Source organism: Chelon labrosus (genome assembly GCF_963514085.1).
Source record: "Chelon labrosus genome assembly, chromosome: 6".
In the NCBI taxonomy this organism is placed as follows: Eukaryota; Metazoa; Chordata; class Actinopteri; order Mugiliformes; family Mugilidae; genus Chelon; species Chelon labrosus.
In genome coordinates this window covers 21372964-21386611 of record NC_140342.1, presented here as the reverse complement: position 1 = coordinate 21386611, position 13648 = coordinate 21372964, and the positions used below count along the sequence as shown (strand labels likewise).

The following is a 13648-nucleotide window of genomic DNA, read 5'->3' as shown; positions in this document are numbered from 1 at the left end:
ATCACTTCCTTTTGATGCTGCTGTGCATTAAACTGATAACAGGTGATCTTTAAATGCCCGGCACACAGGACGTCTGCAGCCGTTGGTTACCCGGGAATGCCTTTGTGCGCTGGAGTTTTGCAAAACGGAAGCTCATTGTTCCGTCACAAATTAAATGTGTATCACTCGTGCCTGAGTCCGTGCCGCTGCTGCTGTGTGACCTTTTCTTTTAAATTAGAACCAGCTACTGTTTATTTGCTCGCAATTATATCTTGGCAACAGGTGCTGCAGGAGGGCACTTCTACTTATGTGTAATTATTTGTTTTAAAAAAAAAAAAAAAAAAAAAAAAATACATTTAATAAAGATCAGTGAGTGGTGAGGTGAGTCTGTCCGCATCATAAATATCATGTGAACTGGGTGTTTTGACAGAACAAACATGTTCATCTCAGTTCCTCAAATAAAGTGAATAGTCACCGTGGTGTTTTAAACCAGTCGGAGTCAGCACCACAAACCACATCCTCTAAAATTACTACGACAGCCTGAACAGAAACAGAAATTACAGCATTCAGAGGAGGATAAGACTGAATTAGTTTGACCCAGATCTACCTAAGAAACAAAGACCTCTGCCCTCTGATGGATAGACACTATAAAGTATCTATCTATCTGTGTATCACTCCAGCTGTCCATACATACATACATCTGTCTGTCCACCTATATATCCATCCACCTACCTGACGGTCCACCCATCTGTCCATGTGTCTATCCATCTATCATCCATCTGTCCACCTATCTTTCCATCTACCCATCTATCCTTTCATCAGGCCACCCATCTGTCTATTGATCCTACCTATCTACCTTTCTACCCACCCATCTATCCATCTAGCCATCCATCCCATCGAGTCATCAAATGTAGATGATTTTTCTCATGCTGTTTGTTGTCGCCAAAAAAGGGAAGAAAGTCTAAAGAGAACTTAAAGGGGAATTACCATTTTATACAGCCTGGACCTTATTTCTGGCATAAAATACGATTGTTTACTCACCCATATAACTTTGGTCTCATTTGTAGTCGTTCGGACGATATTTACATCCGCGTATAACCATATAGTGGGAGTGAATGGGGCACCGAAACGCAGCCTCTAACTAACGCATTATCTGCCAATATTTTGTTATGATACACTAGTGCTATTCACCGTTGAGTCCGGAGTTACCTGTTATCATCACCTGGGGTCTGTAGATTGACCTACTAACCTCTGACCTGGATGATGTCGTCTCTTGTTTACCTGTAATTTGCTACTGCTAGTTTTTTGCAACATGGCTGAATATTTTTCCGATTCTGAGGTTGTGGGCGACAACTTTGTTTATGATGGACGTCCTTAACGTTTTGAGCCAGAGTATACGGATGAGGAGCTTGTTGAAAGGAGGATGCGGAGGCAGAGAGAGGAACAGCTGGCCAAAGAACAACAAACTGCTGCACGTCCGCGAATAGACAACAGGTAACTCCGGACTCAACAGGGAATAGCACTCGTGTATCATAACAAAATATTGGTGAAATGAACGAGTTTCGTGGCAGATAATGCGTTATTTAGAGTTTGCGTTTCGGTGCCCCAGTCACTCCCACTATATGGATATACGCAGATCTAAATAACACCAAAAGTTATATGGGTGAGTAAACGATCGTATTTTATGCCAGAAATAAGGTCCAGGTTGTAATTCCCCTTTGAAGGTGTTCACCAGGCCAGCTTTTTAAAGTAAGGTCAGTGATCGGGCCACTTGGAGGCAGCGAAGGAAGCCGTAAACTAAGTTGACACTGCTTTAAACATCTGTCTACATTACACTGCACGTCCCGGGTTAAAGAAGACGTTGAATATTAAATTAAACACAGAAATTAATCTATATGACGTACATGCAGACGGTGTGAGGGACTGTTAGTAGCAGGAGCTGTTGAAGTGACTCCTTTTGTGTCTAATCTCTGAATACATCGATGCAGTTACAGTCATGAGAGAGGCGGCTTGTGTGATCGCACCTATAGTGTTATTTGTGGACTGACGCAAGAATTACAAGTCGGTTTTCATCGCTCTCCCGTCTCCTCCTCGTCTGTTTCTCAAAGAAAACAAAGGACAATACAAAGAAATGCTGGCAGTGTGGCAGGTTATGTTCTCATCTGTTTTTGGCAGAGTGCAATATCATCGCGTCTGACTCACAATCCCACCTGTATTAAAATTGTCTTTTTTGCTGGTGCTGCTGCAGGCTATTTCCAAAGCTACAAGCTCGTACCTTCAGGGCGCTGACTCAGTCCAGTGAAATTCAGTGCACTGTGTATGTGTACAGTATTCACACTTTCATTAGACCCTACTTTTTACATGGTTTTGACATTTTGACCTGAGTTTACTGGATTTAAAAATTAGATTGACCCAAGCCGCTGGTTAGGAGGAATAAGCCACTCTGACCTTCCTCCGGTTCAGACTAAGACCACCACATATAATTAAACTTAATCTCCACTGCTTAAAACGTCCTCTCTCCCTCTGCAGATCTGCACTCCTGACTTGGTGGTGTTCCTGGCCTGCACCAACCACCGCTTGAAGGAGAGGCTGCAGAAGCGAGCCGAGCAGCAGGGACGACCAGACGACAACCCCAAGGCCATCGACCGCCGCCTGACCAACTTCAAACAAAACACCATTCCTCTGGTCAAATACTTCCAGGAGAGGGGCCTTATTGTTACGGTAAGGCTGGCGGAAAAATGTCTGTGTGTGTTTGTGTGAAGGAGAAATAAAGAAAAGTAATTACTGAGTATGTCTGCCAACACAGGAAGCAATGAGGCCTTTATGTAATGGAAAGTACAGATATGGAGTTCAGGGTGGTGGATGGGCATGCACTGCCTCCAGCTTTCACATCCTGCCACAGAATAATGTTTTTAACTACAATTTGAGATTTAAGTGAACTAACAAACGATAAAAAATGAATAAAACATCATCAATTTGAAAGCTAAAGGTCATTCATTTAAGACCCATGACACACACCAAGCCAAAAGTAATTTGCCAGTGTTGGGCAACCATTAAGCATCTTTAACCCTAGTTTTTTTGCTGTATTCTGCACCATTACGAGTCAGACCAGGCCAATTCAGCATGCATGTGAATGCATGTGAAATGAATAAACTGTACAGCATGATTCAGGAGAGGTCAGCTCTGTACCTCTACCTAGCCTCCCACCCAAATAGCAGCTACTCTGGTTTCTCCTTTTGAGTGATGAATACAGACTGCTGCCAGCTCCTGGTATGAAGAGTCAGATCCTTTCATGCAGGCTCTAGGGGTCGCAGAAGTTCAGATTTTTCGAAAGTCGACCGTTATGCGATGAAAGTCAGCTTGACACCGACTAGTCTCTGATGACGTCACTAATAAAAACACAGTAGAAAGTCATGCTTTGAAACAGTGAAATCTATATTCTTGACAAGAACACATACGCTAAGCACAGACAGCTCATGCGCTACATAGTGTGCGCTGCAGATATGTATAGCCTGTATAAAAACAGGCAGCAACTCAGCACCTCCAATAGCATTTAAAGGGGAACTACTGTTTTTTACAACCTGGACCTTATTTCTGGCATAAAATATGATCGTTTATTCACCCATATAACTTTTGTGTAATTTGTAGTCAATCGGGAGATATTTAGATCTAGGTATGTCCATATAGTGGGAGTGAATGGGGCACCGAAACACAGCCTCTAAATAACGCATTATCTGCCTCAAAACTCGTTCATTTCACCAATATTTTGTTATGATACGCTAGTGCTAGTCCCCGGAATAAGGTTCAGGTTGTTTTTGCAGTCACCAAAAATCAAAAGGATTGAGCAAATTATATTTTTCACCTGGGATTTAAATAGTTTTTTAGTTATCCTTATAAGAGAACGTCAATGTCAGCACCAACTATTACAGCCACCATGGCTATTGTAGGATGGGTTGCTGTAAAAACATCAATCACCTAATGCCAGTCTGATGAAAACTGGTGTCATCAGAGGAAAATGAGTAAGATTCATGCTATTAATGTTCAGCATTTATATCCAAATCATTCTTAACACACTCCACAGCAGAGGGAGCGTGCAGAGAAAGATCTCTCAACTACATTATGGGTTTGGCTTGTTTAGACGTGAAATGCAGAATGATTTTGTTGGAAGAGAGGAGTCCGTGCCCGACCGGAGACCTCTGGGATCGTCATTAGATCGTGTGGTTTGCAGAGAAGCATCGAGTTACCAGTGGTATGTGTGGGTTCAGTGCTAATAGAGATATTGGCTCCTGCAGCCGGCAGCCCACTCTTCTGTTGGGAGTCTTATTGATCTGTCTGATTCTCGGTGCAGCCTCGTCTTCCTCCCAGCAGAGGGAATACTGAATAACTCGTCTACTGTATCTTTGTGAGGAGGGGGTGGCCTTAGATTGGTGTCTCGGGGCTCCTTAAACTCAAAATGATAATCTGCAGTGGATCTCATATTAACATTAAAAAGGGAATTAAATCAGTTGCCCTCCAGGAAGTCTCCGGTTTATTTTTTAGCCTTTTCTTCGTCTTTCTGCGGTTGCAATGAAAATGTCAGTCAAGTGAACAACAGTTAATGAGTCCGAGACTCTGGGCAAAATCTGCTCTGCTTTATATTCTCCTGTGTTTTATACTTTCTTTTTAGAATATTTTATACCCTGCCTATTGCCTTCTTGGCGGTCAGTCTCAGTTTTTTCCCTACCCTTCATTCTCTTGTTTCTTCACAGTTATTGAATCTCATTTCTGTTTGCTGCGTCTCCCCGCCGTACTTCCATTCCTTCAACCAGCAATTTTCTGTTCCGGCTCTCTTCTATACACTCTGCACTGAGGCTGCTTGTCAGAGAGTTGTTTCACGTCCATCTAACCTGCATGTCCTTAGACTGTGGAAAAAGAGCCGGGCGGCTTTCGGTATTCATGAATGCTCCAACTGCTTCTTGCGACCCTCCGTCTCTATGTGTGGTATGATGTTCTGGTGCAGCCTTAGCCATGGTCACATCACATATACACTGTACACACTGTACTGTATGTCATCAGCTATGAGGCTTATAGGCGGTTTAGACTTCTGCGTTGAGTTGATGGCGTCAGTGCAGACACCTACGCAGACCCTACTGACGTACATCTCCCCAGAAATGCAACTACACGTCGTGGCGATGCAGACCGCAAGAGCTGTAATTGGTCCGCTTGGTAGTAGCGTGTTACCACTTTAGTATTTCCGGCTGCTTCTCCATCTCTGCAATTTTCAAATTGATTGTTTTGGATCAATAAAGATGGAACACGTCGAGGAAAGGTTAACTGAGGAGGTTCGGAGATACAAACTTTAGTATGACTTCGGATAAATTTCTACGAAAGTTTCAGTCTCCGTTGTTGAAAGTGAAGCAGGAAGTGGAAACAAAAATTAACCCAACTGGCAAAAAAGACACAGCGCCAACTAGGGTTTGGGTTGTGTTGTTATAGAGCGAGCCAGACCGACAAGCGTACGAGTACAGATGGCTCGCACCGGCGTCAATTTCTCACAAAAATTATTTGGTTTTAAATTTAAGACAAGGCTCCATTTTATTTAAGTTATTTTCTTCTAATACTCTTTCATCATTTGGTCCATTAAGTGTCAGAAAAATAGCACATCTAACAGCTTATATGCTTTATCCAAGCCATCCACGATTAAAGACACATGTAACAGCGAGTAGGGGAGGAACCAAATGCAAAACACAGACAGTAATAGAAAACAGACTAACTTTTCTAAAAGGATACCAAAAAGCACTGCAGTGGTGAGCAGTGAATCCCAAAACCAAGAGTAAAACAAAGGAAAAAGGGGAAATACAAGGTAGAATCCAAAAAGAACAAGGCACGCAAAAATCCAGGAGACACAACCGGAGAATGCAAGCAGGAAACGGCGAGGAAACATTATGAACTGACAAGAGACGACTGGAGAGACAGGACCATAGCTGCATATATGCAAAACTAATTGGAGAAACAAGACACAGGTGAAGCCACAGAGGGGACGAGCACGCAGCCAAAAGACACAAAACAAGACAGGTGAGTGTCATCACAAGGACAGGGAGAGACAAAGGTGGGAGGTAAAACTCAAACGCAACAGGATAACAAAATATAAAATAAAACGGGAGGTACAAGGGAACCAAACTCAGTGTCATAATAAACTCAAAACCATGTCGAGATCTTTAAAAACATTATAAAATATGATTAAAACCCTTAAAAAAAACGTAATGAAAAATCTGAGCTAAGCCGTCTACATTAAAGATATCTTGATGTTCTTCCACTTAGATAACAAGAAAACAGGTGAGATAGAACTTAAAAACAATATATTCATATATATCAACAGCTGGGTTTATGACAAGATAATGATTTATTCCTTTAGGATAAAATAATTAAAATACAAATCCAGTTTGCTGGTTGTTTGCGGTTTCCTCAGCGTCTCTGACTGAGTTTATAGCTCCATGAGTGTCAGAAGGCTGTACATATCTACTGTAAATTCACGCCTGGAGCACTGGAATCATCAGAGGACGCGATCAGCCAACAGCCTACTGTGCCCTCGATTTTTTTTTTTTTGTTTTTGAAAAACTTCAACCCTGAGAAAGCAGAACACTTGAGCAAAGACAAACGTGTCCTCGTTTTGTTGTTTCTTTGTTTTTTTATCAAAAGGCTGCAGAATGAGTTCACTAAGAGAAAAGCTGAGATTGAAAATGATAACCTTAGTTCAATGCTTTTATAGAGAAACGTGAACTAACAATAAGACAATATGGGAGTAAAAAGATAAAATATTACATCTCTGCTTTTATCAGGCAAAGAAAAGATTTAAAAGAAGATTTGAATAATATGAATCTATAATAACGTGAAGAGGAAGCCAGCGTGGAAATGTACGTGAAATGTGTAATGTGCAGTAAGTCAGACGTGAGTTTTAGTGTCTTGAAAGATAAAGGCAAGTTTTATCTCACTAGTTTTTTCAGTGTTCTGCTGGGAAACTTTTGGACCTGGCATTCATTCATGTGGATGTTACTTAGACATGTAGCACCCACCTAGACCAGACCAGGCACCCCCACCCCATAGCAATGACACTCCTTGATGGCAGCAGCCATCCCCAGCAGGATGCAGCCTGACACAGGCACACACACAAAAAAAAACATGAAGAACAGCACAACCTGTGTTGACCTGGCCTCCAAATTCACTAGATCCCAAACTGATCAAGTATCTGTGGGATGATCCACAGAAGAAGCCACCCTCAGAAGGCCCATGTCCATTCTCTGATGAGTCACTACTGTTTTGGAGGCACAAGGGAGACCTACACAATATTAGGAACGTGGTCATAATGTTACGCCTGATCGGTGTACATCAGAAACTGTGGTGAAAAGAGATATTAAGTTGGTGGCATTGAAAAGTGGCCAACTGACATCACAATAAATATAACAAAAAGAGAACCATTTACTTTTATTTGTTCTCCAGTTTTTATCTTACACCAATCAGCTCTCTCTTCCAAGGACAAAGGACATTTGTTCCTCTACACACTGAACAAAAAGACCTTCATTAATCTTCTGATTGGAGTCTGAACAACAGTCTTAACTTATAACGATCATGAAGCAGACACTGAAGCTACGTCCATTTCAATCGTTGCACCACTTCGAGCAGACTCTCGCTTTGCAGAGCCAAGTGTCTCCACTCAAGGAAATGGAGGCGGTGGATCGTAGTTCAGGTGGAAAGAGTTAAACTATACCCATCAAGGTTTGATGTCTCGGTAAAACGTAGCACTGGGCCAAAATCCTTCAGAGCATGAAGCTGCTGTGGAGGAGAGAGTCGTGTGCTATAAATATACAGTTAACAGCACGTTTCTAGATCCATCATTGTTGGTTTGGAAGCTTTAAACGTTTCTTCTGTGGTTTATGACAGAGATAGCGGGTTATCTAACTTAGCTGCAAATGCTATAAACTCCTAAACCAGCCGAGATCCCCTGCAGCTGCGTTGCCCTCATGCAGTCTGCTGTTTTTTCTGTAAAAACACCTTGGGTATAACCAATTTCCTCTCCCCAAACCTGCGAATGGAAAAAGTCTTCACTCCGTACCCGAGTGATTTGAACATTTTGAAGTTATCGATGGTTTGCCCCTCCTGTGAATTGCTCTCGGCGCTTCCTTTGTGGCGTCGGCCGCGTCGACAGGCGGTCACAGCGAGTTTCAGACAAACTCTCTCTCTCTCTCGTCTTTCCACCTTCGCTCTCAGTGTGTCTCCGGCTCGTCAAATCGTCCCTGCAATCGCATGGCGCTTGACGCCTCGGAAAAACCGAGAGGCTGGCAGAGCTTGAAGTGCTTTTAAAAAGATAGCTTCATCATGAAAGATGTACGAACTGGTAGTGGTCAATGTGAGGTCTCATGATTGCCTAGACCGAGACACAGAGGTGCTTAGCAGAGGACAGATTAACTGAGTTGTTCATTACAGGTTAAAGCCATTAGCTTAGAGATTATTAGTTAGAAATCCCCCCTGAGGTTCATTACGTCAATATTGATCAATCCTCTGTCCGTTTATATTTGGTTCTAGATTTATCCACCTGTGCCTTCAAGATGGTGACTGAATGAAAGAGCAGCATCATGCATGGCCATTATACAGTGATCAGCCACAACATTATGACCAATGACAGGAGAAGTAAATAACATTGACCATCTTGTAACAATTCAGTGTTCTGCTGAGAAACCTTTGGACCTGGTATTCATTTGTGTGGATGTTACTTAGACATGTAGCACCCACCTAGACCAAACCAGGCACCCCCACCCCATAGCAATGACACTCCTTGATGTTCAGCAGCAGCCATCCCCAGCAGGATGCAGCCGGACACAGACACACACAAAAACGCTTTAGAAACAACTCCGACAAGACTGAACAATTTCTGTCTTAGAAATCGTTGGTGACTATAACTAATAAAAGAGTTAATTAACAGTGAAGACAGCGATTCATAACATTTTCAGGTGTTCATTCTGAAATAAATTCATACCATTATAATATACTGTCAACTTTTCATATGCTTTTCTGGAGCCAACCGTGCGTCCTTTAATGAACTAAAACCAGACGGACGAAGCTGTCTGTAAAACGTGTTTCCTGTATTAACGTTTGGAAGAATTAGATTACGTTGTAATTGGATGTCTTCTTCTGCTCGTCAGTAATTATTTCAGGTGAAGGACTCGATACTCCCTTGACCGATGAAGGCAATAACACCTGACGCTTAATTGCTTTTCCTCAGCGAGCGCCTTTATGTGCGAAAAGCAATCCTTTCATTTTAAATGTCAGGTCCAATGCAGGAAGGCATAACTCTGCAAAAGAACGGCCGCGGTGAGTCATTACCCCGCGTTGTCGACGTCGCTGAATTGCGTTGACTGAATTGTCAATACACACGTCTGTTAATTTTGCCCTAATTCTGTCACGGTGTGGAAAAGTCCTCGCGCCGTCGCTCAGCATTTCTGCGAATTCAGACAAAGTTTGTGGTTCGGTCTCAAACATGACATTTAGATTTTTGTTTTTATTTATTTATTTTTTTCCAGTAGGATGACTCAACTTATCAGCCAACATATTAAACCGGATACTGCAGCGAGGAGAGATAACTGTTTGTCCGTGATTGGAACCATCCCGTCGTTCTAGGAAAAACGAACCCATCTAATTAAGTTCTCCCTGAGTGAGATCACCTCTAGCTTCATTGCCACATGCTGACAGATACCACGCAGACACGAACAAACCAAAACACACCGCGCTCCGTCTCCCTGAGTCTCTCCAGAGACGGTTACAAGGTACTGGATAACCTGAAAATGTGACACTGTGAAGGGTCGCGGGTGGCCTGGAGCCTATCCCTGCTGTCATGGGGTGAGAGGCGGGGTACACCCTGGACAGGTCGCCAGTCTATCGCGACTATAAATCTAAATATCTCTTTCTAAACAAAAGAGTACCAACACTGAGCTTTTAGAAATAATTAAGTACTGTCATGACGAGCAGGGAGAGTGTTTTCGGCTCAAACTCTCGCGGCCCCTCACTTGAATTCATCCAGACGATCAAACAGATTTCACTGAAGGCACAAAAGAGCTGCGGAGTCCAGAAGCTGCTCTAAGCTCTCTCAAGACTCTGATTCATCCGTTTCCTTTAATCTTCTTCTTCTGGGATCTTTTAGATAATGGATGATGGCTTTTTACTTCTCTCCCGCACCCCCCAGCCCCGCCCCTCCCCCGCCTATACAAAGACCTTTTAATGATTTATACATGTTCGATATGTGAAGGTCAAACAACTCTTTGAAGACGTCTTGACAAAACCATGTGCGCCTGTCATCCATAAGGCTGCAGCCATTGATTGTAAACGCCGACTACGGACGGCTGAAGAGAATTGACAGATAATCACGGCTGCGTCTCGTTTCAAGGCGAGTTATTTTAGGCTGGAGGTTTGTGTATTCGTAGACTAATTTCCTCGGCACAAGCATTCAAAAAGGCTGTGCACTGTGTTTATAAAAGATGGAAAAACCTTGAAGATCTAGGGAGAGTTTTAGTGTGGATGGGAAAAGCTAAAGATAAAATATTGATGTGCGGTTAGTCTGCTCAGATGTGGCTCCAAAAACTTTCAATCGACTCTTCTGAGAAATTGTTCGACTCTAATGGGTTTAGAAAAAGAACATTTGTTGGTATTAGTTCATCATTCCAGAAATTATTCATTCATTCATCTTCTGTAACCGCTTTTTCCTGTGAGGGGTCGTGGGGGGGCTGGAGCCTATCCCAGCGAGAGGTGGGGTACACCCTGGACAGGTCTCCGGTCTATCTCAGGGCTAACGTAGAGAGATAGACAACCATTCACACTCACACCTACGACCAATTTAGAATCAGCAATGAACTTCACCAGCATGTCTTTGGACGGTGGGAGGAAGCTGGAGAACCTGGAGAGAACCCACGCAGACACAGGGAGAACATGCAAACTCCCCACAGAAAGGCCCAGTCGGCCATGATGGATTCAAACCCGGGACCTTCTTGCTGTGAGGCATCAGTGCTAACCACCTCGCCACTGTGCTGCCCCTCCCAGAAATTATATTTATATATTTAAACCTTTGCTGAGTCACACTGACTGGATGTATTATCTTCAGAGAAAACCTCTGGTGGAGATCGGGGTCGATGGTGGACGCGCAAAGCTTTTGCACAGAGATTTGAAACCAGGAATCTGTGTTCACATCCAGACTCTGATCAGGTGTAGGTAACAGACGTTACTTTCAGTTTTTGTTAAAGGTAATGACAGCTGGGATAGGAACAGACGTGCAGCAGACATGCAGCCTCTGAGCCCAATGCGAGATGCGACAGCTGGCTACCTTTACCAGCTGTCATTGGTCTATCACAGGGCTAACACAGAGAGAAAGAAATTCACGCTACGGCCTACGGGAAACTTAGAATCACCAATTAACCTAAAGAGCATGTCTTTGGACGGTGGGAGGAAGCCGGAGTACCCAGAGAGAGACCACGCAGACACAGGGAGAACATGCAAACTCACTGTGCCGTACCCTCTAACAAACTTTCCCCTTCAAAAAGTTAGAGCTACTAATCTGTCTTTGAAAAGTGGCGCTCTCTGTCTCTTGTAAGTATAAATGGATTATATGGAGCTTCTTCTGTGTTGGTGCTAGAATCAGATCATTTTTTGGGGGGGGGGGGTGGCAGGGTTATAAAGACGCTGCAGTGTGAGACAGACACTTTCTCTGCCTCAGATGTGTTTTGTTTTTAATGCCACTCTCTGTGGGGAATCCTCAGCCTCATCCCCCTCTGCTCCTCTTCTTCTGGTGCTGGACTCACGGGGCCCTCAAGCGCTCCGGGGATTCTCCCACGCAGTAGACACCTCACACACTCACCGGCCACTTTATTTAGGCTGTTGCCATGGTAACCCCAGAAGGAAGCCGGTCCGCTGGTCGCGAGCTGTCCTCGTCTTACATTTTAGCCTGACCTCCACTCCCACCGCTGACATTCATTCGTTTCTTTATTTAGCTTTTGAGTGAGTCGCCGCCGCTGAGGGTCGCACACCTGATGGCAGCTCGACGGGAAACTGAGAGACACTACGTCCACATCTGCTTCTGTTTGTCTGCTTTTGGATGCGCGAGATCGTCCCTTGCCTTACGGGTGGTTGTCTGATGAGAGCAGAGGGATGGCTTAAGAGCAAATTAAAAAAGGAGGAGGAGGAGGAGAAGTCTGCTTCAATCAGCTTCCAGTTCACTCACAGACTAAATTCTTCATGGTCTATTTGCGAGTACTGTACGTGCAAAGGAAGCCAGACGACTTAGGAGCAGGCTGAAAGTGACACAGAAGGGAAGCTAATTAATCTAGTGTTATTAAAGCTTCCGGTGTGCGTTGAATACCAAATGACCCCGAGCGAGCCTCTCCCAGCATCAGAGCTCGTCCCTAATGTTTGATCTCATAATGAGTGTCATCCTGGATGTCACGGTGGATTAGCGGGGGCCGAGTGCTGTCATATTTCATGTTTTAGGTCGTGACTTTCGTGCATCCGTCCGGGCACCACTTCAAACAATGTGAAATGTGTTAAAGTCGTTATTTTCTGCTCTTTTCAGTTGGACGCCGACCGAGACGAGGAGGAGGTCTTCTGTGACATCAGCATGACTCTGGACAACAAGATGTTCCCCTCCAAAGAGCCCGCAGCCGGTGAGATGAGCATTTACTTTGTGAAACAGCCCCAGGGGACGTTACCCTGGACAGTATTTCAACCTAATAGGAGTTTTAATTAGTTAAATGATATGAAATGACTTTAAATGTGTCCGATCTTGGGGGGAGAAGGTGTGCTTGATATTTTGTGCGAACTTATTATTTGTCTTTGCTCTGAAAATGGCTTAAGGAAATAGTAGAATAGCAGCCTGTTCCCAACGGAATAATAGGATTTTTGTCTCAGAGAGTTCAGACAGTTTAAGCAGCATCGGTTATGAGGATTGATATGGTGAGCAGCGTTTCTGCAGGGGAGTGGGCAGAGACCGGGAGCGCTGGGATGACAAAAAAAAAAAAAACACCAGAAAATATCGCTTAAAAGTCTGGGTGTGAATGTTTCTCTGCAGAGGAGCATGTCATGTTTCAGCATCCACTCCATTTTGGATCTGCACATGTGGAATTCTTATCATGGGACAATTTAATAAATATATGCATGCACAACAAGCTAAGACTAAAACAAAGTGTATGCAGAAAATTGACTGATCTTCTTATTGATTAGCTGGCATGTCGTTGCATGTTGCACAATAGATTTTTACATTAAAAAAAAAAGGATGTTGAATACAAAATCCACTTAACCTACAACTCACGCAATGCAATGATTTGTCAAGTAAACAATAACTTGATCAATAGAAGAAACCGCTATGACAACAAATGACAACAAATGACAACATTTGCCTGGTGTAGCTTTTTCTGACGGGAGGATTTTATGCTTTTCTTTGCCGTACGTGACAGTAAACTGAACATATCCAGGCTCTGGACTGAAAGTGAGACATTTGAAAACCTCACTTTGAGTTGAGAGAAATCTGAAAAGTAGAACTTTTCACTATTTTTGTTATTTTGCAGAGAAATTAATAAAAAGGTTGATAAAAAAATAACATGTTTTGCAATCCATGAATATCTGAATACCATCTTGTTCTATGTATCTAGTACAATAA

The 13648-nt window shown here is 43.3% G+C and overlaps 1 protein-coding gene across 1 annotated transcript in view; it reads left to right on the top strand.

The window, feature by feature from the left end:
• The window catches only part of ak5 (adenylate kinase 5), an 83249-nt gene that overhangs the window by 27864 nt on the left and 41737 nt on the right, over positions 1-13648 (top strand). Inside the window, exons 6-7 of the mRNA XM_084546287.1 lie at positions 2509-2700; positions 12566-12656. Coding sequence (XP_084402413.1) covers positions 2509-2700; positions 12566-12656 — 283 coding nt within the window. The remainder of the gene's footprint in view (positions 1-2508; positions 2701-12565; positions 12657-13648) is intronic.